The sequence below is a fragment of the Ascidia mentula genome, chromosome 3, assembly GCF_947561715.1.
Source record: "Ascidia mentula chromosome 3, kaAscMent1.1, whole genome shotgun sequence".
NCBI lineage: Eukaryota > Metazoa > Chordata > Ascidiacea > Phlebobranchia > Ascidiidae > Ascidia > Ascidia mentula.
In genome coordinates, this window is record NC_138568.1 from 15,111,887 (window position 1) to 15,136,259 (window position 24,373).

At 37.6% G+C, this 24,373-nt stretch overlaps 3 protein-coding genes across 3 annotated transcripts in view; all 3 read left to right on the top strand.

Annotated features, from left to right (window-relative positions):
• Positions 1-3,267: 3,267 nt before the first annotated feature.
• Positions 3,268-7,193, top strand: LOC145895720 (short transient receptor potential channel 4-like). Its single transcript, XM_082984506.1, has 10 exons — positions 3,268-3,779; positions 3,842-4,049; positions 4,221-4,436; positions 4,592-4,693; positions 4,792-4,935; positions 4,993-5,223; positions 5,286-5,433; positions 5,510-5,623; positions 5,698-5,866; positions 6,314-7,193. Exons 1-10 carry the CDS (start codon positions 3,268-3,270, stop codon positions 7,128-7,130), a joined length of 2,661 nt encoding a protein of 886 aa, XP_082840632.1. The 3' UTR covers positions 7,131-7,193.
• An 8,586-nt stretch (positions 7,194-15,779) lies between these two features.
• On the top strand, positions 15,780-20,958 carry LOC145895721 (short transient receptor potential channel 4-like). Its single transcript, XM_082984507.1, has 11 exons — positions 15,780-17,058; positions 17,289-17,337; positions 17,399-17,618; positions 17,772-17,987; positions 18,141-18,242; positions 18,347-18,490; positions 18,549-18,779; positions 18,839-18,986; positions 19,063-19,176; positions 19,251-19,419; positions 19,914-20,958. Exons 1-11 carry the CDS (start codon positions 15,780-15,782, stop codon positions 20,728-20,730), a joined length of 3,489 nt encoding a protein of 1,162 aa, XP_082840633.1. The 3' UTR covers positions 20,731-20,958.
• Positions 20,959-22,109: 1,151 nt separating this feature from the next.
• The window catches only part of LOC145895722 (uncharacterized), a 48,710-nt gene continuing 46,446 nt past the window's right edge, over positions 22,110-24,373 (top strand). Inside the window, exons 1-3 of the mRNA XM_082984508.1 lie at positions 22,110-22,192; positions 23,258-23,331; positions 24,112-24,247. Of these exons, the coding sequence (XP_082840634.1) occupies positions 22,110-22,192; positions 23,258-23,331; positions 24,112-24,247 (293 nt within the window). The remainder of the gene's footprint in view (positions 22,193-23,257; positions 23,332-24,111; positions 24,248-24,373) is intronic.

The following is a 24,373-nucleotide window of genomic DNA, read 5'->3' on the forward strand; positions in this document are numbered from 1 at the left end:
CAGTCTGGCTGTGGTTAATTTTGTTGACGATTACGTCACTGTAATCTAAAGGAACACAAGCGCGTGGTAATCGTAGCGTAAACAGAAGAGAATTGCATGGGGTAAAGCTTTGCTTCGCTCGACGTCTCACGGTTAACTGACATAACGGAAGTCAGTGATTAACGTGACGTGGGAGCGTTATTAATGCACTTAAAGTGTATGGAAGTAATAACAACTTTTTAATATTGTAACATGCCTTCTTAACGCAGAGTTTTAGTTCTTGTTGGTCATAAGTGGAATTTTATGTTGTTGGTTCCCCAGATTTAGTCATTACTCTCGTTGCTGTTGGTGATCAAGCTTTGGTTGAAGTACTCACTCTTTCAGTTATTGGAGCTTCAGTTTTAGTCGTTATATATTTTGTTGTCGGAGCTACAGATGTAGTCGTTGTTGCTGTTGTAAATTGAGATTTATATGTAGTCATAACCCTTAATGCTGTTGAAACTTTAGTTGTTACTATTGTCATTTTTAAATGTAGTTGCTAGTCCAGTTGTTTTCAGTGGTTCGTTTGTCGTCGCATTTGTTGGTGGTAGTGTTAGAGGCTTAACGATTAGTATTCTTCAATTTCTGGAGAACATGTTATGTCTATCGAAACTAGCATGAAGAGATATCCATATATCACTACGCATAACAAAACTGCTGTTGTTTAAGTGATGCAAATACACATAATTTACTTTTTACTGGGTATTATTTTACACAAATGCTGCGTGCAGACAATTTCCTTTAGTGAACATTTGCAGCTATATTTAGGTTTGTTGAAGATAGTGTTTAACCTACTGTATGGGACGTATTCGAGATTTCTGCCAATACTTCTTCTTGGATTTTGATGCAGGTGTTTGTTTGTCACTTATTCAAACTCTTTACCAGCAAACCGTACTAGAAAGCAAAAATACAGTGAGAAGCTTTTATCACAGGCTTTGCGCAAAGCTCTCCAATCCAACACATTCTTGTGCCGTCATGAGGAAACACGTTGTCGGGATTTTTTACAAAGTTACCTATCGTCGATGCTGTGCAAGGTATAGCTAGTCTAACCCTTTACCAAATTAACCTATTGTGGTTACAGTTCAAGGTATATACTATATCTGACCTTTAACAAGGCTACCTATCGTGGACACAGTGCAAGGTAAAGCTAATGTACTCAAACGCAGTGCAAGGTATAGCTAGAAAAATTTGAAACGAAGTGGGGGTCAATAAACGTTAATAAACGATAACATCAAGTTTAATTAGCCATTGGTATTTGAACATTCCCAACCAACACATGCACTTTTGATAGCTGTGTGTTTTAAATGATTTGTAGCCAGCTATTAAACTTTTCACGTTTATGCATCTTCTAAGATTTTAGTTTGATAATTCATTGACACCTTGCAGTCTGGCTGTGGGTAATTTTGCTAACGATTACGTCACTGCGAGCTAAAGGAACACAAGCGCGTGGTAATCGTAGTGCAAAAAGTATAGAATTGCCTGGGGGTAAAGCTTTGCTGCGTACGACGTCTCACGGTTAACTGACATAACGGAAGTCAGTGTTAACGTGACATGCGACCGTTATTTACGCACTTAAAGTGTATGGAAGTAATAATAACTTTTTAATATTGGAACATGCCTTCTTAACCTAGAGTTTTAGTTCTTGTTGGTCATTGGTGGAATTTTATGTTGTTGGTTCCACAGATTTAGTCATTACTCTCGTTGCTGTTGGTGATCTAGCTTTGGTTGAAGTAGTCACTCTTTCAGTTATTGGAGCTTTAGTAATAGTCATTAGTTTTTGCTGTTGTTGTTCTTATTTGTAGTTGTTACCCCAGTTGTTGTCAGTGGTTCGTTTGTCGTCGCTTTTGTTATTGGTAGGGTTGGAGGCTTAACTTTGATCATTCTTTGTTGTTTGATTTGTCTACAATCGTTGTTTCACCAGAATTTGTAGTTGTAAATAATTTGTGGAGTGTGGAACATCCTGTAGTTGTCAAGAATGTTATTGTTTTTTGCTTTGGGCCACTGGTTTCTGTGTAGTTTATTGCAATCGTTTGTGTAGCAATGTCCAATATTCAATTTCTTGAGAACATGTAATGTCTGTCAAAACTAACATCAAGAGTAATCGATATATCACTACGCATATCAAAACAACTGTTGTTTAAGTGGTGCAAATACACATAATTTACTTTTAATTGGGCATTATTTTATACAACTGCTGCGTGCAGACAATTTCCTTCAGTGAACGTTTCCAGCTATATTTAGGTTTGTTGAAGATAGTGTTTAACCTATTGTATATGGGACGTCTTCGAGATTTCTGCCAATACTTCTTCTTGGGTTTTGGTGCAGGTTTGTGTTTGTCACGCATTCAAACTCTTTACCAGCAAACCGGACTAGAAAGTTAAAATACAGTAAAATACTTTTTCACAGGCTTTGCGCAATGCTCTCAAATCCAACACATTCTTGTGACGTCATGAGGAAACACGTTATTAGAGTTTGCGAGCGACTGCGGTACGACCAAACGTACCGAATGAGACATACTTTGTATCTACAGTTTGTGCCGTGCATTGAAATACAGAAAATGACTCTTTTTTGCTTTCCAAACCGCGAGGTGGAAACGCGGCATTAAATTGACATTTAACACAATGTTAAGTTTACCCACCGGAAAAGTTATTTTGTGGTAAATGATACAGGGAAACAAATTGGCTGTATGGGTATTTGGAGATTCCATTGCGGAACACAAATAGAAAAAAAGTTATTTGGTTCGTTTTTGACAATTTTTGTCAATCACTTTTACTAAAGGTCGCATTTCGTGGCATGCAGTTTGAATTTGATCTTTTTATATCGATAATGTTGGAAATATTCCTTGCAAGCCTGCAACAGAGAATCCGTTTTGGTCGTCTTAGAAATTCGACCTATGTATATGGATGTTAATATTATAAACATGTGACGAGTTAAAGATTATCCGCTAGGATCAGTAATTATTTGCACTTCGTCGTTTAACTGTGCAAATGTTAGTTTTTTTGGTGGTTCTTGTTTCGTTAGTGTTCAATGATAGGCTGTTCAACTATCTGGAAGGTCGTAAAAACGTTGAAAACAAAAATCTTAAATTTCAAGTAGAAGAAACCTTTTGGGTTAGTTTTACACCTAATGATATTGTGTTTACAGGTTAGTAAAGAAAATACATGAACGAACTAAATGAGTTTTACAGTTAAAATTGCCACAAAAACATGATCCCTATTTACCAAAGTTCCCCAAGTCCAGCCGAAATTCATGAACCGCCACACCCCAGTAAATCCCGAACGGACTCCCAACTACGTAAGTTCTCCAAGAACTGCCGAAATTAATCAACCACCAAGACCAGTACACCCTAGAAGGAATCCCAAGCACGGAAGTTCTCCAAACCCCGCCGAAATTCATGAACCGCAACACCCAGTAAATCCCGAACGGACTCCCAAGTACGTAAGTTCTCCAAGTAATGCTGAAATTAATCAACCACCAAGACCAGTAAATCCAGAACGGACTCCCAAGTACGGATGTTCTCCAAGTTCAGCTAAAATTAATGAACCACCATCCCCAGTACACCCTAGTAGGACCCACAAGGACGAAAGTTCTCCAAGTCCAGCCGAAATTAATGCACCACCATCCCCAGTATACCCTAGATGGACCCACAAGTACCTGTCTTTATGCTGTGAGACAACAAGAGTCTTAAAACGATATTTTTGTGAAAGTACAGCTTTTAGTGAGAACGAGGGCCAAGACGATGAAACATCTGGAAATGAAAAGTAAGTGACAACATTATTCCACAACATAGATTTTTTATTTTACAAGAGTTTTGCATCTTCAGGATAAACAATCAATTCATTGCGGATGTGAAAGCAGATCGCCTGAAGGTTTCAACCACTACGCGAGATGAAATCAGTGTTAGTTATATATTGCCTGGAAGGAATCTTATTCCCGATGTAAATTACACTGATCAAGAAGGACGGACAGCCCTTAGAATTGCCATCAACAACCGATCAGTGAAAGCTTGCAAACTTCTTCTGGAAATGGAGGTTTGAATTGGACATAAGTTACATACATAAATCACACACACAAATAAACACAGTTTATGTAGAACTGCTGCGCCATAACCCTCATAATGTCCCACTAGAAACGCACTTTTATCAACAAAAAAACAAATACAAAAGTACAAAAGTGTAAAGAATATTTTTGTCTAAAAACAGGTAAATTTAGAGTGGTCCCTTTTACATGCGATCAAGCAAGATTTCGTGGAAGGCGTTGAACTAATCCTGGAATTTGAATACAAACGGGGTATTCAGACTCCCACACTTCCATCGAGCGACTACTACTTTCCTGGATTCGGCCCGGTTGTCCTTGCTGCACATTGTAACAAGTACTACATTCTGAAACTATTAATCGAGCATGGATATAAACTGGAGGTAGGGGCTGGGTACCATACAAGTCAACACAATAGATTAATCTTAATGATTACATGAGTTGCGACATCAACCAACCCAATTCTGTTTCGAGATTATTGCTAACCTTTGTTGTAACAAAAAAAAACATTACAAAATACATCTATTATTTGGCACAGGAAAAATGCACATATGACGGGGTTTTCTGGGAGTCAGCAAATGATAGGAAAATAATGTGCCAGGCAAAATCAAGCCCAGCCTATATTACAGTACTCGCTGAGGTAACATAAAGTAATTGAAAAGAAAGCATTAAATTAAGTTATGGTACACTTTGTTGGTGATACGTACATATGTTTACTCTTTTGGCTGGATTTGATAGAAGTTTGGTATTGATCCATTCCAACATTCCATGGATTTGATAACAACAATACGAGAAAATGCCAAAATGGAACCAGCACACAGTCAGTTTTACGTCGAGTTAGAACTTGAAGTTGAAAGTTATATGTGCGCTCTTTTAGATGAGGTAATCTGCAATTAGGTCTGTATAAAAAAACGAAACATAAAAAGGATGCTTTTGCAGATTCGCTCGTCTGGTGGTCTGCTCTGCCTTTTTCAATGTGAGGTCGCAAACCTGGACACATCAAAACCCATACAGCGATTAGGAAGAGTTGTTAAAGAGTTCGACGACATTGAAATTCGCCAGGATGGAAGTGAACAAAATGATAATGCGAAATCACGTAAAAAGTTGCAACTTCTTGACCGTTCGGTCGACATGCGGTTATTAAAGTTTGTAACTCATAGCAACACACAGGTTTGTAATCAATTCCATCCTAGGTCTATTCGTTTTTAATGTAATTCCAAGCTTTTATTCAGCAATGCATCGATTACATGAATTACAAGGGGGCAAGGTACATGCACCAAGGAAATATGATTAAATGGATTTTAATCAACTTTTTCGTCGGATTGCTTTTTCCTTTTCTGTCTCTGTTTTATTTGACTGTCCCAAATATTTGGATTGGAAGTAAGCAGTTTTTATTTTAGTCCCGATGTGAACAACTATATTTTGTAATACTCGATCCTTCTGGAAACTATTACAGAGCTTATAAAACAACCAGCAGTGACATTTGCCTGTCACCTTATATCGGATTTATCCTTTGTTGTTTTGGTGGTCATCAACGTCGCAACACGATCTGTTGAAAACCATTATCTGGGTATGTCGAGGAAACTGCACATACCTCCAAATTGTCGCTTTTACGATTAGTTTAAACGTGGTTAATACTTTTAGGATCTCCTCCTACACCAGTGGAATGGTTGATGCTCTTGTGGATATTCGGAAAATGGAGTCAAGAATTCGTTGAATTAAAAATCCACGGCCCTTTCAAATACTTCTCGGACTGGTGGAATATAAATGATATCACACAACTTACATTGCTAAGCACCAGCGCCATATTGAGGTTAGTTTGCTTTGATTTTACCCACCAAGAAGCAAGCGCGACGGCTGAAGAGCAATGACAAACCATTGCCCTCAATTCAAGATATAAACCAGTGACATAATTACTGGTACACAGTCATTTAATGCGAAACAATTTTCTATGACGCAAACAACCGTGCTAAGAAATTGCAGGCGTTATTTAATTTAATTAACAAATGTTGAAAAATATTATATGGCTCTCACAGAAATACAATTAAAAAATATTTAGCTTTCATGACTCTCCTAAACCAAAAAGCTTCCCTACCACTGCTATACAGCATAACTGTGCATTTTCGGTTTCAAACCGACATTCCTTAACATTTTTTCCCCTTCTTTGAACTCATATGTCGTGTAATTCAGCAAGTTTGATATATTTTGGTTATTTAGTTGACTGACTAAAACAATCTTTAAATGCTTTCATTTTAAACAGGGCAGTGGATTTTTTTCAATACAACAATAATGTAATCAAAACACCGAGATATGATTGGAAACCAAACGAATTTAAACTTATTTCAGAAGCTCTGCTTGCTTGGGCTTATATCTTTGTGTGTCTCCGTGTTTTTAATTTGATTAGAACAATTCGTAGACTTGGCCCCCTGCAATTATCGTTGGCCAGAATGCTTACCAACATACTCGACTTCCTCTTTATATTCGCACTAGTCGTGGTTGCTTTTGCTCTAAGTCTCAGTGAGTTGTATTGGTATTATGGCACAAATCCTGGAAGACAACTGCTATGTTTGGCAAATAATTCTACTGCTTCGAATTGTAACAACAGTGTTCTGTTTACTGATATCGGCAGTTCACTACGGTCCCTGTATTGGACAATTTTTGGGTATCTTGACTTGTCTCTTGTATCGCTTTCTGGTAAACACTTCGTAACTGAAGGGTTCGCTTGGTCGCTTGTGACTGTATATCACGTTGTTGTTCTCATTGTTTTGATCAACATGTTGATTGCCATGATGTCGCGAAGTTACGAACAGACGAGCGCCAATGCTGAAGTGGAATGGAAACTTCACCGGACAGCAGTTTGGCTTCGATTTATTCGAAGGGAAAACGTTCTTCCTCCACCAATGAACATTATTCCGAACATTCGTGAACTGGTCAAATGGATCAGGGGAAAGTACCTTAAAACCAAGAAAGCACATAAAGTAAACAACTATGGAAATGAAAATAACCAAGGGTCGAGAAAATACGTCATCAAGGTTATTCTGGAAAGATATAAATACAACAAAGGACTTGCAAAATAGGTGAATGTTTAATTCACCAACATACGCTCGACTTTACAGCGCAAAGTTTATCATAAATATTCGCCAAGCATTTTTTGAGATGTTTCAAATTGTCAAGTTTATTTTGTTGAAATTTTTTCCATGTGTGACATTTACCCTAATATGTTAAATATCCTTATTACTTTTGTAACAGTTTCTGGTCAACCTTGTATTCAATACAAAATGTCTCTTCCGGTCGTGCAGTGGGGCAAGAAAACAGGAAATATAGACTATGAATTCCGCTAACCTGACAACAACTACATTCTAAACAGAGGCAAGTGGCGTCAACGAAACTTAGGGTTGTTCACGTTATTAGGTTTAATCTTTGCAGTCGATATATCTACTCCAGTTGGTTTGACACCAAAGTAAAACCACTTACGTTTAATATGTACTGCTCAGAAGTGAGTATGTAGATGATGCCTTTACAGCGTAATTTTGATTAGCACCAAGAATATTTCGAATCCTTACACAAATATATGGACACCCCGCATCGATTTTGGCGTTGCAGCCACCAACACCAAATTGTGAGCCATCGCCTTCGCCAATCTTCATGCCGTCCACTGCAATCCCCCATCCCAACTGTGATGAAATGTTATGGGTCACAATCATACTTGTGAGTTATAATAGACAAACATACATTTTAGACAGTATGATAGTTGAACTCTCCAGTGAATCTTGTGGTATCCACACCGCCCAAGTACAACTCCCCGCCATCACGTTTAAACGGATGACTAAAAGCGAACGTCACTCAAAATGTTACAATAACTACATATTGTATATATGCAACTTGACCTGTTTAAATACAATGAAAATTGATTCCATGGCACTGCTCGCTGTATATACATTTCGCCCAACAAATTTAGCTGATTTTCACTAGCAAACGAAGTTTCAGGATATCCAATTCCCAGGAAACCATCAAATTAACCTTCAGAGTAACTTTCGCCATAAATCCTGATTGCTTCAACTAATGTTTGGTTAAAACTCTTCAAGCCACCGATCTACAATGCATCAGGATATTTCGTAGTTTCTTTTGTCAATGTGGAATAGGTTATATTTGTTTGAGTTTATGCAGATCTATAGATTTCAGCACTAAGTTTCGCGTTTTAAGAAGGAAAGAAGTTTATCGTTGCCACAAGTTAAAATATTGAAATTTTAACGTCAAACGAAATTTTTGTTGGTTTACAAAGTTACTCAAAAAAATGTATGAAATACCGGAATCAGCCAGGAAATGTCCCGATCATAAAAGGCAATCCGGGAAGTAACCTTGCAGCTGTAGGATAATTATTATAATATTATTGAGTTATGTCTTTCGGATAATAACTAATTTAACTTTGTTTCAATCGCGTACAAAAAGTCGCTTCATTATCTTACCATTAGCACGTCCTGAACAACTAAACCACTAACTGCGCCTTGATGATATTTCAATCCATTTATAGTATAGGTTAGAGATGCCGTGCTGTTGTATTTGCGGTGTACTGCTGCAGAAGGCATTATGTGTAGACATTTAAAATGGACTAACTGTAAACCCCATCAAGACCCAGGCGATTGCCACCATCAAATCCCCTTGCAACATTACCCAATACAATATAACTTGAAATCGACAGGCCATAAGCCCTTTAAATATACCAATAGTACATCCCAACTCTATAACCGCGGCATGGCGCAAAGCCATATCTTCGCTACGCTCTTACACCTCCACTATAAGCAACCCCTTTCTCACCTACAATTCGAAAAGCATCCTTACAAAAACACTACTCCTACCCCAAATCTCCTATTTAGCTAAAACTTACCCCCTCTCTCGCCGGCAGCGAGAAACGGTCGATGGCATTGTGGAAAGCTTTGTTGCAGGCCACCACAACCCCACCCTCCCCGTTAAAACCCTGGCGGCGTCTTTCGACCACGGTGGTTACGGCGTCGGCAACATACCACTCTATGCTGACTTATTTTATCTCTTTCCTATCAAAGATTATTATAAACACAGGATACAGGATCATTTATACAATATTGGATTTCAAGTTTCTACAATTTTTAATTTTAGAATACGTAATAATTTACCCCATTCCACAACACCTTCTCCGTTCTATCAACACCTTCTTTTATTAGTTAAAATCTAAACCCCACGGAATTGGGATTACTTTCTCCTAAGTTGAAACAATCATATTTACGTTTATCAAACCCTCCACCCGAAACTTCTTATTTTACTGACTGGTCTTTAGTTCATTTCAGTTCCTTACCTAATTATTTGAAAACCTTTATTTATCGACTTACTTTGCAAGTTTTACCCCTGAAATATATTATTTACCTCCCTCATAAATTGTCACGTTCCTTTTCCCAATCGCTTTACTTGAAACTTCGTTTAATACGGAACAGGCCAGATCCTATCCTCGAGGCAGCCTTGTCCAAGGCCGTACATTTAAAAAAAAAATAAATAACAAAAATAAAAAACAGTGCGTGTACTCTCTGACATTATCTCCCCCCGGTTCTTTCACGTCTCTGTGTTTTTTTCTATGCTTCCGAAGTTTGATACTAAACACAAGTGACTCTGTGACTACAACAAAAAGGTAAAATGCTAGGACATGCATAGGAAACTCAATTGTGACCGCAGCTCAGTATTTCCAACAACAAAAGAAATACAATAACTTTCATCATAGTTTCAACATACAAAAAAAACAGTGAGTTATTATATACATTATAACTAACTAATCCTGTGACACAACGTTTTAATTTTAGCCAAGCTATTTTGATCAGAGAAGACAAATTTATATTAAGCTGCGAAACCTTTCACACGAAACAATCGACAACTTCATAAACAGGATCCTCGGCATTCAATCCTTGGAAGTTGTTTCTGAAATTGCTGAGCTGGGAAGAAGTAAAATCCATTGTCTAAGTTTCTGTTTGCTCTCGAGGAGTTTTTATTGTTGATAGTAATCAGTGAGCTTCAAGTACCTTTGCTGATCGACAACCTGAAACCGCAAGTGAAAATTAGCTTTTCATATAAACAAGGTTCGTTTACAATACCGGCCATTCGCGCCGCTAACATGTTTTCTTGTTTAGCTACATTAGGTAATTCATTTACTAAAATTCGCCATTGGTAAGATTCCGGAAAGAGTGCTATATTGCTTTGTGTGAATGTCTCTCGTGTAACAACACAAATTTGCATAAATCACTGACGAAACTCAAATCAAATGAATTGAAGTTCTGTGTATTTTGCACCTCAAAACAACTAGACAAATGAACGATTCACTAATGAAACAAAATAACATAGACACGGATAAAACCATCAAGGTTATTAACAAAGCTACCTATCGTGGCCACAGTGCAAGTAATAGCGAATATACTTTAACGTTTAATAAAGCTATCCTATCGGGGACACAGTGCCAAGTGTATGCTATCTCAGATCACATACGTTTGTAAAAGTACAAAACTTAAACTACTTACTACTGTGCCCAAACAAAGAAATATAAAGCGAAGTCGGAGTCAATTACCGTTATCAGCGTTAAAGGGTTAGCATCAAATTTAATCAGCCATTGGGTTTTGAACTATCCCAACCAACACATTTTTGATGGCAGTGTGTTTTAAATGATATGTAGCCAGCTATTATGCTTTTTGACGTTTATACATCTTCTAAATTATAATTTGACAATTCATTGACACCTCGCAGTCCGGCTGTGGATATTTTGCTAACGATTACGTCACTGTAAGCTAAAGGAACACCAGTGCGTGGTAGTCGTTGTGTAAACAGATGGGATTTACATGGTGGAAAGTTTTACTTCACACGACGTCTCACGGTTAACTGACATAACGGAAGTCGGCGAAGAACGTGACGTGCTGCGTTATTTACGCGGAACTTAAAGTGTATGAGATAATAATAATAATGAAACAAACACAGTAGCGAAGCGAACCCACGGGCAAAGAAATTAAGAGACGAAAAGAACGCCCTTTTTGTTGCCCGTGGGTTCGCTTCGCTACTGTGTTTGTTTCATTCTCTGAAGAAGCCTAGTCGTACGTACACGCGAAACGTCAGAAAATACAATCTTTTTTGAACAAAGGTTTATATTTGTTGTTTTTCACCAGAAGAACGCCAGATTCACAATTCAGTAGATCGTTTGTCGTCACTTTTGTTGTTGGTATTTGTGGAGACTTAACTTTTGGCATTTCTTTGTTGTTTGATTTCTCTATAATCGTTGTTTCACCAGGATTTGTAGTTATAAATAATTTGTAGAATGTGGAACATCCTGTAGTTGTCAATAATGTTATTGTGTTTTGCTTTGGGCCACTGGTATATTTGTTGTTTATTGCAATCGTTTGTGTAGCAATGTCCAATATTCAATTTGTGGAAAACGTCTTATGTCTGTCGAAACTAACGTCAAGATATATCCATATATCACTACGCATTGCAAAACTACTGTTGTTTAAGTGGTACAAATACACATAATTTACTTTTAACTGGGTATTATTTTACACAACTGCTCCGTGCAGACAATTTCCTTTAGTGAACGTTTGCAGATATATTTAGGTTTGTTGAAGATAGTGTTTAACCTACTGTATGGGACTGTGTGTTTTAAATGTTATGTGGCCGGTATTATGCTTTTTGACGTTTACACATCTTCTAAGATTTTTCTTTGATACTTCATTGACACCTTGCAGTCTGGCTGTGGTTAATTTTGCTAACGATTACGTCACTGTAATCTAAAGGAACACAAGCGCGTGGTAATCGTAGTGTAAACAGAAGAGAATTGCATGGGGTAAAGCTTTGCTTCGCTCGACGTCTCACGGTTAACTGACATAACGGAAGTCAGTGATTAACGGGACGTGGGAGCGTTATTTACGCACTTGAAGTGTATGGAAGTAATAACAACTTTTTAATATTGGAACATGCCTTCTTAACCTAGAGTTTTAGTTCTTGTTGGTCATTGGTGGAATTTTATGTTGTTGGTTCCCCAGATTTAGTCATTACTCTCGTTGCTGTTGGTGATCAAGCTTTGGTTGAAGTGGTCACTCATTCAGTTATTGGAGCTTCAGAGATAGTCGTTATATATTTTGTTGTTGGAGTTTCATTTCTAAATGTTACTCTTATTATTATTGGAATTTCAGTTGTTAGAGCTTTTTGTGGTGGTCGTTTTGTTGTTGGAGCTTCAGATGTAGTCGTTGCTGCTGTTGTAAACTGAGATTTAGATGTAGTCATAACCAGTAATGCTGTTGAAACAATAGTTGTTACTGTTGTCATTTTTCAATGTAGTTGTCACCCCAGTTGTTGTCAGTGGTTCGTTTATCGTCGATTCTGTTGTCGTTATTGTTGGAGGCTTAACTTTTGTCATTCTTTGTTGTTTGATTTCTTTACAATCGTTGTTTCACCAGGATTTGTAGTTGCAAACAATTTATGGAATGTGGAACATCCTGTAGTTGTCAAGAATGTTATTGTTTTTTTGCTTTGGGTCATTAGTTTATTGCAATCGTTTGTGTAGCCATGTCCAATATTCAACTTGTGGAAAACATGTTATGTCTGACGAAACTAGCGTCAAGAGATCTCATATATCGCTACGCATAACAAAACTACTGTTGTTTAAGTGGTACAAATACACATAATTTACTTTTAATTGGGTATTATTTTGCACAACTGCTGCGTGCAGACAGTTTCCTTTAGTGAACATTTGCAGCTATATTTAGGTTTGTTGAAGATAGTGTTTAACGTACTGTATGGGACGTATTCGAGATTTCTGTCAATAATTCTTCTTGGATTTTGGTGCAGGTGTTTGTTTGTCATGTATTCAAACTGTTTACCAGCAAACCGGACTAGAAAGCAAAAATACAGTGAGAAGCCTTTTTCACAGACTTTGCGCAAAGCTCTCAAATCCAACACATTCTTGTGACGTCATGAGGAAACACGTTGTCGGGATTTCTGGGTGACTGCGATACGAACAAGCGTGAAGAATGAGACAGGCTTCGTATCCACAGTTTGTGCTGTGCATTTAAAATCAGCAAACAACTCGCGACTGCTTTCCAAAATGTGAGATGGAATCGCGGCATTATATTGAAATTAAACACAATTATAAGATAAGTTTACCCACCGGAAAATTGTGTGTGTAGTAAATGATACAGGATAACAAATTGACTGTATGGGCATTTGTAGGTTCCATTGCTGGAACTGAAACATCAAAAAAAGTTATTTTGTTCGTTTTTAACAATGTTTGGTCAAATACGTTTACTCAAGGTCGCATTTCGTTGCATGCAGTTTTGAAGCTACCTCCTGTGGACACAGTGCAAGGTATAGCTAATGCACTCTAACGCTTTAATAAAGCTACCTAACATGGACGCTATGCAAGGTATAGCCAATCGACTCTATCGCTTTAAGAAAGCTACATATCGAGGAACATTGAAAGGTGTAGTGAATATACTTTAACGTTTAACAAAGCTACCTATCGTGGAAGAGTGAAAGGTGTAGTGAATATACTTCAACGTTTAACAAAGTTACCTATCGTCGATGCTGTGCAAGGTATAGCTAATCTACTCTAACCATTCAACAAAGTAACCTATTGTGGTTACAGTGCAAGGTATATACTATATCTGACCTTTAACAAGGCTACCTATCGTGGACACAGTGCAAGGTATAGCTAATCTACTCAAACGCAGTGCAAGGTATAGCCAGAAAAATTTGAAACGAAGTGGGGGTCAATAAACGTTAATAAACGATAACATCAAGTTTAATTAGCCATTGGGTTTTGAATATTCCCAACCAAAACATTTTTGATAGTTGTGTGTTTTACATGATGTGTAGCCAGCTATTAAACTTTTTCACGTTTCTACATCTTCTAAATTTTTATTTCGATAATTCATTGACACCTCACAGTCTGGCTGTGGTTAATTTTGCTAACGATTACGTCACTGTAAGCTAAAGGAACACAAGCGCGTGGTAATCGTAGTGCAAAAAGTATAGAATTGCCTGGGGGTAAAGCTTTGCTTCGTACGACGTCTCACGGTTAACTGACATAACGAAAGTCAGTGTTAACGTGACATGCGACCGTTATTTACGCACTTAAAGTGTATGGGAGTAACAAAAACTTTTTAATATTGGAACATGCCTTCTTAAAGCGGAGTTTTAGTTCTTGTTGGTCATTGGTGGAATTTTATGTTGTTGGTTCCCCAGATTTAGTCATTACTCTCGTTGATGTTGGTGATCTAGCTTTGGTTGAAGTGGTCACTCTTTCAGTTATTGGAGCTTAAGTAATAGTCATTAGTTATGGCTGTTGTTGTTCTGATTTGTAGTTGTTACTTTTGTTATTGATAGTGTTGGAGGCTTAACTTTTAGCATTCTTTGTTGTTTGATTTCTTTACAATCGTTGTTTTACCAGGATTTGTATTTGTAAATATTTTGTAGAATGTGGAACATCCTGTAGTTGTCAAGAATGTTATTGTTTTTTGCTTTCGGCCACTGGTTTATTGGGAGTTTATTGCAATCGTTTGTGTAGCAATGTCCAATAATCAATTTCTTGAGAACATTTTATGTCTGTCAAACCAACATCAAGAGTAATCCATGTATCACTACGCATAACAAAACAACTGTTGTTTAAGTGGTACAAATACACATAATTTACTTTTAAATGGGTATTTTTTTATATAACTTCTTCGTCCAGACAATTTCCTTCTGTGAACGTTTTCAGCTATATTTAGGTTTGTTGAAGATAGTGTTTAACCTCTGCATGGGATGTATTCGAGATTTCTGCCAATAAAGCCAATTCAATGTCTTCCTCTTGGGTTTTGGTGCAGGCTTTTGTTTGTCACGCATTCAAACTCTTTACCAGCAAACCGGACTAGAAAGTAAAAATACAGTGAGAAGCCTTTTTCACGAGCTTTGCGCAATGCTCTCAAATCCAACACATTCTTGTGACGTCATGAGGAAACACGTTATTAGAGTTTGCGTGCGACTGCGGTACGATCAAACGTTCCGAATGAGACAGACTTTGTATCTACAGTTTGTGCTGTGCATTTAAATACAGCAAATGACTCATTTTTGCTTTCCAAACCGCGAGGTGGAAACGCGGCATTAAATTGACATTTAACACAATGCTGATTTTACCCACCGGAAAAGTTGTTTTTTGTGGTAAATGATACAGGGAAACACATTGGCTGTATGGGCATTTGAAGCTTCCATTGCGGAACTCAAACATCAAAAACAGTTATTTGGTTCGTTTTTAACAATGTTTGTCAATTACTTTTACTAAAGGTCGCATTTTGTGGCATGCAGTTTGAGTTCTATCGTTTAATACCGGTAATGTTGGAAATACTCCTTGCAAGCCTGCAATAGAGAATCCGTTTTGGTCGTCTTAGAAATTCGACCTATGCATATGGATGTTAATATTATAAACATGTGACGAGTTAAAGATTCTCCGCTAGGATCAGTAATTATTTGCACTTCGTCGTTTAACTGTGAAAATGTTAGTTTTTTTGGTGGTTCTTGTTTCGATAGTGTTCAATGATAGGCTGTTCAACTATCTGGAAGGTCGCAAATTCGTTGAAAACAAAAACTATAAATTTCAAGTAGAAAATGCACCTAACGATATTGTGTTTACAGGTTAGTAAAGAAAATACATGAACGAACTAAATGAGTTTTACAGTTAAAATTGCCACAAAAACATGATCCCTATTTACCAAAGTTCTCCAAGTCCAGCCGAAATTCATGAACCGCCACCCTCAGTAAATCCCGAACGGACTCCCAATTACGTAAGTTCTCCAAGTACTGCCGAAATTAATCAACCACTAAGACCAGCAAACCCTAGAAGGATTCCCAAGTACGAAAGTCCTCCAAGTCCTGACGGAGATGTTGTACCGCTACCCCAGGAAAACCCCGAAAGGATACCGATGAACGAACGTTTTTCAAGCTCTGCTGAAATTAATGAACCGCCAAGACCAGCAATACCGCGAATGCCTCCCAAGTATGAAAGACCTCCAAGTCCTGACGAATATGATATACCGCTATCCCAGGAAAACCTCGAAAGGATACCCATGAACGAACGTTTTTCAAGCTCTGCGGAAATTAATGAACCGCAAAGACCAGCAGTACCGCGAATGCCTCCCAAGTATGAAAGACCTCCAAGTCCTGACGAATATGATATACCGCTATCCCAGGAAAACCTCGAAAGGATACCCATGAACGAACGTTTTTCAAGCTCAGCCGAAATTCATGAACCGCCACCCACAGTAAATCCCGAACGGACTCCCAAGCATGTAAGTTCTCCAAGTACTACCGAAATTCATGAATCACCAAGACCAAAAAGACCACGAATGTCTTCCACGTACGAAAGTCCTCCAAGTCCTGACGAAGATTTTATACAGCTATCCTCGGAAAACCCCGAAAGCATACCTATAAACGAAAGTTATGCAAGTACTGCCGAAATTTATAAACTACTAAGATCAACAAGACCACGAATGTCTCCCAAGAACGAAAGTCCTCCAAGTTCTGACGAACATGATATACCGCTATCCTCGAAAAAAAACGAAAGGATACCCAAGAACGTACGTTTTTCAAGCTCTGCAGAAATTAATGAACCACCAAGACCAGCGGGACCGCAAATGTTTTCTAAATACGAACGTTCTTCAAGCTTTGTGGAAATTCATGAACCACCAAGACCAGCAGAACCGCGAATGTTTCCTAAATACGAACGTTCTTCAAGCTTTGTGGAAATTCATGAACCACCAAGACCAGCAGGAGCGCGAATGTTTCCTAAATATGAACGTTCTTCAAGCTTTGTGGAAATTTATGAACCCCCAAGACCAGCAGGACCGCGAATGTTTCCTAAATACGAACGTTCTTCAAGCTTTGTGGAAATTTATCAACCACCATCCCCAGTACACCCTAGAAGGACCACCAAGTACGAAAGTTCTCCAAATCCAGCCGAAATACCAGGGAGACCAGGTACGTGCATTTCAGGTTTGTTTGTTTGATTAATTGGAAAATCACCATCACAAAAACATAGGATTGGGAAATAGAGCATGCGTGCCTAATGCTTTGACCTAAACCACTGCGTTTACTCTGTTTTTAATGACGACGGGATTCGATCCCAGAATATTTTGCCTTTACTGTGTGCTTTCCTTTACACTGGGAGTCAACAAGTGTCTTTAAACGAAATTTTTGTGAATGTACAGCTTCTAGTGAGAACAAGGATCAAGACGATGAAACAACTAGAAAGGAAAAGTAAGTGACAACATTATTCCACAACATAGCTTTTTAATTTGCAAGAGTTTTGCATCTTCAGGATAAGCAAAAAACACATTGCGGATGTGAAAGCAGATCGCTTGAATGTTGAAACCACTACGCGAGGTGAAAACATTGTTAGTTATCTATTGCCTGGAAGGAATCTAATTCCCGATGTAATTCCCGATGTAAATTACACTGATCAAGAAGGGCGGACAGCCTTAAGAATTGCCATCAACAACCGATCAGTCAAAGCTTGCAAACTTCTTCTGAAAATGGAGGTTTGAATTGGGCATAAGTTACATACATAGATTACACATACAGACACACACAATTTATGTAGAACTGCTGCGCCATAACCCTTTTAACGTCTCTCCAAAAGCGACAAACACAAAACAACAAAGGTGCAAAAAATATTTTTGTCTAAAAAATAGGTAAATTTGGAGTGGTCCCTTTTACATGCCATCAAGCAAGATTTCGTGGAAGGCGTTGAATTAATTCTAGAATCTGAAAACAAACGCGGTATTCAGACTCCCACACTTCCATCGAGCGATTATTACTTTCCTGGATTCGGTCCGGTTGTCCTTGCTGCACATTGTAACAAGTACTACATTCTGAAACTATTAATCGAGCATGGATATAAACTGGAGGTAGGAGCTGCGCGCCATACAGTCTACACAATAGATTATTTTATAAGCTTACATGAGTTGCGACATCGCGAAACCCAATTCTGTTTCAAGATTGTTTCTAACCTTTCTTTCATAAAAAAAAACATTACAAATGACATTCATTATTTGACACAGGAAAAATGCACATATGACGGGGTTTTCTGGGAGTCAGCAAATGATAGGAAAATAATGTGCCAAGCAAAATCAAGCCCAGCCTACACTACAGTACTTGCTGAGGTAACATAAAGTAATCGAAAAGAAAGCATTAAATTAATTTATGGTACACTTTGTTGGCGATACAATACCGTACATACGTTTATTGTTTTGGCTGGATTTGATAGAAGTTTGGTATTGATCCATTCCAACATTCCATGGATTTGATAACAAAAATACGAGAAAATGCCAAAATGGAACCAGCACACAGTCAGTTTTACGTCGATTTAGAATGTGAAGTTGAAAGTTATATGTGCGCTCTTTTAGATGAGGTAATCTGCAATTAAGGTCCGTATATAAAAAAAAAACATAAAACCGATGTTTGCACAGATTCGCTCGTCTGATGGTCTGCTCTGCCTTTTTCAATGTGAGGTCGCAAACCTCGACACATCAAAACCCATACAGCGATTGGGAAGAGTTGTCAAAGAGTTCAACGATATTGAAATTCGCCAGGATGGAAGTAAACAAAATGATAATGCGAAGTCACGTAAAAAGATGCAAATTCTTGACCGTTCGGTCGACATGCGGTTATTAAATTTCGTAACTCATAGCAACACACAGGTTTGTAATCAATTCCATCCTAGGTCTATTTTTAGTGTTATTGCAAATCTTTTATCCAGCAATGCATCGATTACATGAACTACAAGGGGGCAAGGTACATGCACCAAGGAAATATGATTAAATGGGTTTTGATCAACTTTTTCGTCGGATTGCTTTTTCCTTTTCTGTCTCTGTTTTATTTGACTGTCCCAAATATTTGGATTGGAAGTAAGCAGTTCCCGTTCTAGTCCCGATGTGAACAAATATATTTTGTAATACTCGATCCTTTTGGAAACTATTACAGAGCTTATAAAACAACCAGCAGTAGCATTTGCTTGTCACCTTATATCGGATTTATCCTTTGTTGTTTTGGTGGTCATCAACGTCGCAACACGATCTGTTGAAAACGATTACCTGGGTATGCCGAGGAAACTGCACATATCTCCAAATTGTCGCTTTTACGATTAGTTTAAACGTGGTTAATACTTTTAGGATCTCCTCCCACACCAGTTCAATGGTTGATGCTCTTGTGGATATTCGGAAAATGGAGTCAAGAATTTGTTGAATTAAAAATCCATGGCCCTTCCAAATACATCTCGGACTGGTGGAATATAAATGATATCACACAACTTACATTGCTAAGCACCAGCGCCATACTAAGGTAAGTTTGCTATGAATTTACTTACACCGAAGTGCGACGACAGAAGAGCAATGACAAACCATTGCACTTAATTCAAGATATAAACCAGTGACATAATTACTGGTACACAGCCATTTAATGCTATACAATTTTCTTCAACGTAAACAATCGTGCTAAGAAATTACAGGCGTTATTTCAGTCGCCTGAACTTAATTAACAAATGTAGAAAAATATTATATGGCTCTCACAAAAATACAATTATAAATATGTAGCTTTCATGACTCTCCTAAACCAAAAAGGTTCCCTACCGTTGCTATACAGCATAACTGTGCATTTTCGGTTTTAAACCGACATTCCTTTGCAAAAATCGCTGTTGGTTTTTTGACATCGTTGATTACAAATACAATTTATTCCCTTCTTTGAACGCATAAGGCGTGTAATTCAGCAAGTTGCACACCTTTTGGTTATTTAGTTGACTGTCCATAATAATCTTTAAATCTTTTCATTTTAAACAGGGCAGTGGATTTTTTTCAACACAACAATAATGTAATCAAAACACCGAGATACGAATGGAAACCAAACGAACTTAAACTTTTTTCAGAAGCTCTGCTTTCTTGGGCTTATATCTTTGTGTGTCTCCGTGTTTTTAATTCGATCAGAACAATTCGTAGACTTGGCCCCCTACAATTGTCATTAGCCAGAATGGTAACCAATATCCTCGAATTCCTTTTCATATTCGCGCTTGTCGTGGTTGCTTTTGCTCTAAGTCTCAGTGAGTTGTATTGGTATTATGGCACAAATCCTGGCAGACAACTGCTTTGTGTTGCAAATAATTCTACTGCTTCGAATTGCAACAAAAGTGTTCTGTTTACTGATATTGGCAGTTCACTACGGGCCCTGTATTGGACAATTTTTGGGTACCTAGACCTGTCTCTTATATCGCTTTCTGGTAAACACTTCGTAACTGAAGGGTTCGCTTGGTCGCTTGTGACTGTATATCACGTTGTTGTTCTCATTGTTTTGATCAACATGTTGATTGCCATGATGTCGCGAAGTTACGAACAGACGAGCACCAACGCTGAAGTGGAATGGAAACTTCACCGTACGGCAGTTTGGCTTCGATTTATTCGAAGGGAAAACGTTCTTCCTCCACCAATGAACATTATTCCGAACATTTGTCAACTAATCAAATGGATCAGGGGAAAGTACCTTAAAACCAAGAAAGCACATAAAGTAAACAACAATGCAAATGAAGCTCACCAAGGATCGAGAAAATACGTCATCAAGGTTATTCTGGAAAGATATAAATACAACAAAGGACTTGCAAAATAGGTGAATGTTTATTTCACCAACATTCGCTCAACGTGACAGCGCGAAGTTTATCATAAATATTCGCCAAGCATGTTTTGAAATTTTACCAGCATTATGATGAACAGCATTCTAGCTTTGGCCTTTTTGTTCAGAATATTTAACTCCAGATACTTTGCACCCATGTTTTGAAATGTTTTCAAATTAATGTCTATTTTGCTGAAATTTTGCTGGTGTGTTTGATTCTGCGTGACCGCCATGTGTGACATTTAACCTTATATGTTGAATATCCTTATATTGTACTGAGAAAACTATTATCGCATTTACTTTTGTAACAGTTTTGGTCATTACAAGCAGTAATATTTAACTTTACCATTATTTGTTGGTCTGTTGGATGCTTTTGCGCAGTTGTAAATTTATGATGTCATGACTGTTGGTGGGCTATGTCTAGATGTATTGGTTAACCGTCAATAAACCTCATCCCTGTATGTCCAAATTTCATAAGGATTGGTTTTAAAATTAGTTATGTAAAGGACACATACATCAAATCGAAAAACGGACTGAGATTTTTACATGAACAACGTGAGGTTTGCAGGGACCGGGTTTGCAAGGAGAACACACTCGCCGTTTATCTGACTCCTAAGACTATTAAAAACATCTGCCAAGAACTGCCTTTACGAACTTTTAATTAGTTCGGTTTTTGCAGTTCGATTGAAAGTGACTCTTTAATACGCCGCTGGATGGCACTAACAGTCGAAATGGTTACCTATATACAAAACATATAGGCATGTGTCGTTTGTGAACTTTTAAAAGAAAACATGTAACAAACCTGGGGTTTGTAAACCCAAAGGGGTCACTTGAATCAAAACCGACTTGGTGTCATGAATTGTAAACCTTCTTCCAAACAAGTTTCATCGTTTGAAAGTACATCGTTTTTTATGGAATTATTTGTGTTTATTCAAACGGCAACACATCTACTGACTATAAATGGATTTCGCAATTAACGTATCAAACCTTCTTGCGGTTCTGGAAGGCGTTTATTAGTCAGGATGTTGTTGAGTTTGATTGACAACTTCATCAGGCGTTTGCTCACAATTGTGTCGGGCATTTGTGTCTTTGAGGTAATTTGTACATCACACCAAAAACGTATGTGAACTTAGCAGTGGCGAAATCTTGTAACGACAGTTAAAATGCAAATGTTAATGTTATTGCATTTTTTTTACTTCTTTTTTTTTTTTTTAACCATAAATTAATTGTTTCTTTGTTTTAAATATATTAATGGTAAATCCATCGTAATGCGAAGCGTTCTCGGCAAGATTCCACTTGAAACCTTAAAAAATCACTCTCTTTCCTTCTCCATAAGATTTAAATTTTGGCTAACAGTCATCCTCCTCAACTGTAACATGAGTGACAACTTTTTCCATGCTTCCTTCCACGCATTCAAGTACTTCCATCATCATAAGGTTAGTCGCAATATGATTGACAGGTATGAAAGCTATTACTTTTTTGACACGCGACATCCCACAACGGTCAGCAACTTCTGCAAAAAACTGTTCACGTGCGCACAGCTGCACATCAAAAGTAACTCTTTGAGTTTAATATGGTAGGCATATAGTTTAATTATTTGTTAATGAGCTGCTACTAGGTAAGCAGGTGTTTTAAGCGAAAGATTGTTGTATTTATCCATATTAATTAACATTGCAGCAACACGGAGCAAACGGTGTTTTTTTATATTTAGTCTGTATTGCGTGCCCGTTATTTTTGAATATACCTTTAGTATATTTTACCATTTTTTGTGAATTGGTGTAGAAAGTGTTTAAGTAAAAAAAGTGTGCTAACAGCTTAAAAAATAAAAAAATAAACGAGTTGAATAAATTTCCCAGCTCACTTAGTGGGGATTTTGTTGAACAGTGCTTTTTGGAAACTTGTCTGACTGTGTGATGCAGAAACCGGTGGTTGGTTGACAAGGCTTAAGGCGAACTAAAATAAGAAAAAATGAGGACAAGGTAAACCACAATCATAGTATACTTGCATAAACTCTTTTCTCTGCCAATTATCGAGTGTTTCCTAATCATGATTTTACGACGTCAAATATGCACAATGACAATGCAACGACCATATAATTACCAAGATAAATTATAAAGTAAATCCTGTTTCCCATGTAAACTGTTAAGTGCTAGTTCATGTGATAGCGTAAATTGTTTCCTCTGGGCTGCCTGCGTTGCAAACTAGCGATTGGTCATTCAATCTATTCTGATTTAATTCGATACGAGACTCATGTAATGCTAACTCTGTAACGTATACTGTTTGGATTCACAAGGCCTTAAAGAATAAACATATTTTGATTGGAAGGGACGACTAAAAATGTTTTATGAAATTTGCTTTAAAACAGACAATAAACTAAAGTGAGTTTCACCTTAGGAACTCAACGCCTAAGCTAAACGCTACCTACAACTTCCATCGTGACTACGGCTGAAAGATAACGATGCCGATGACTACAGCAGAAAGATAATTGATATTAGACTTTTACTGGTTGTGTCTTTTTTACAAGATATCTCTTCGAGATGGTTGTCGCTGGAAGTTTGTTCTCGTTCATCAAACTCGATGCCACACAGTCTATCCCGAGTAAGCGTTGTGTTTTGAGTGTAATGAATAAGCGCCAATGCAAATAGCAAATAGTTTCTGTTCAGTAACAAAATGATTTCGCTTTGCATACTTTTAATGCAAAAATATTGGTTAATTTTCATTGTGAATCAATGTATATTAAAATAAGTGTTATTTTACGCTTTTCACCTGGGAAGCTTATATACAACAAAAAGAACACAGAAATATTGTGATATCGTCCGTCAAACTGCCACCCCTTACCGGTGCATAGTTCTTTAATTAAGGTTCACAGGCTTCGCAGCCAAGGCATTGCAGCCAAGCTGGATCAGCCACTTTTCCCGACAAGTCGGAGCGAGATCTAAAAAATCAAGCTCCCGGTGAGGTTTGAACTCACGACGGCGATCCCGCCTTGCTATGCGTAAGCATGGCATTACTTCTGCGTTCTTTAATTAAAGTTTAGATGTCCTAGTTGACATTCCATGGCAATGGCATTAATCTCTTTGTTACCTGAATTATTTTTTGTTGCCACTTAAAACCACATGGCATGTTTTAAACTTGTCACCACGACTTGGATAGAAACTGGGCTTCTTAAAGAGACATTAGGTCACTACAAGACAAAAATAGCTTTTCTCTGAAAAAGAATTACGAACTCGACAAAAAAGCTTGGGGCGGGATGCAAAAAAAGACATCATTAAGGGAATAGATTTTTGGTTTAACAGCTACATGTTAGGAATTAGGTTTCCAGTGGACATAGAACACTTTCATTATTATCGATTACGTGTTAAATTATGTTTTGTGCAGAATTCACTTGCGATAATGGGGACGAGGTTTATGCCTCGTGGTTTTGTGATGGTGATGTAGATTGCGTTGACGGAAGTGATGAGAAAACGGCTAACTTTTCCATCTATCCTGAAAACTTCAACGGTTCATACATCAGGTGAAAAAGTTTTACGAAAATATCAATATATTTTAGAAAAGTGTATATAAAAATCTTGTTAAACAAGCTGTCTCAAAGACTTTTTTTCCGAATTTACTATTTCAATATACATAATTCTTCCCTGGT

Excerpts from the sequence above, each read along its gene's own strand:
- LOC145895720 (XM_082984506.1), top strand. The coding sequence starts at position 3,268 with ATGAACCGCCACACCCCAGTAAATCCCGAACGGACTCCCAACTACGTA. Across the intron at positions 4,694-4,791 it reads ATATTACAGTACTCGCTGAG|AAGTTTGGTATTGATCCATT; the intron begins GTAACATAAAGT and ends TGGATTTGATAG. Across the intron at positions 5,867-6,313 it reads AGCACCAGCGCCATATTGAG|GGCAGTGGATTTTTTTCAAT; the intron begins GTTAGTTTGCTT and ends CATTTTAAACAG.
- LOC145895721 (XM_082984507.1), top strand. The coding sequence starts at position 15,780 with ATGATCCCTATTTACCAAAGTTCTCCAAGTCCAGCCGAAATTCATGAA. Across the intron at positions 17,988-18,140 it reads AGCATGGATATAAACTGGAG|GAAAAATGCACATATGACGG; the intron begins GTAGGAGCTGCG and ends TATTTGACACAG. Across the intron at positions 18,987-19,062 it reads CCCAAATATTTGGATTGGAA|AGCTTATAAAACAACCAGCA; the intron begins GTAAGCAGTTCC and ends AAACTATTACAG.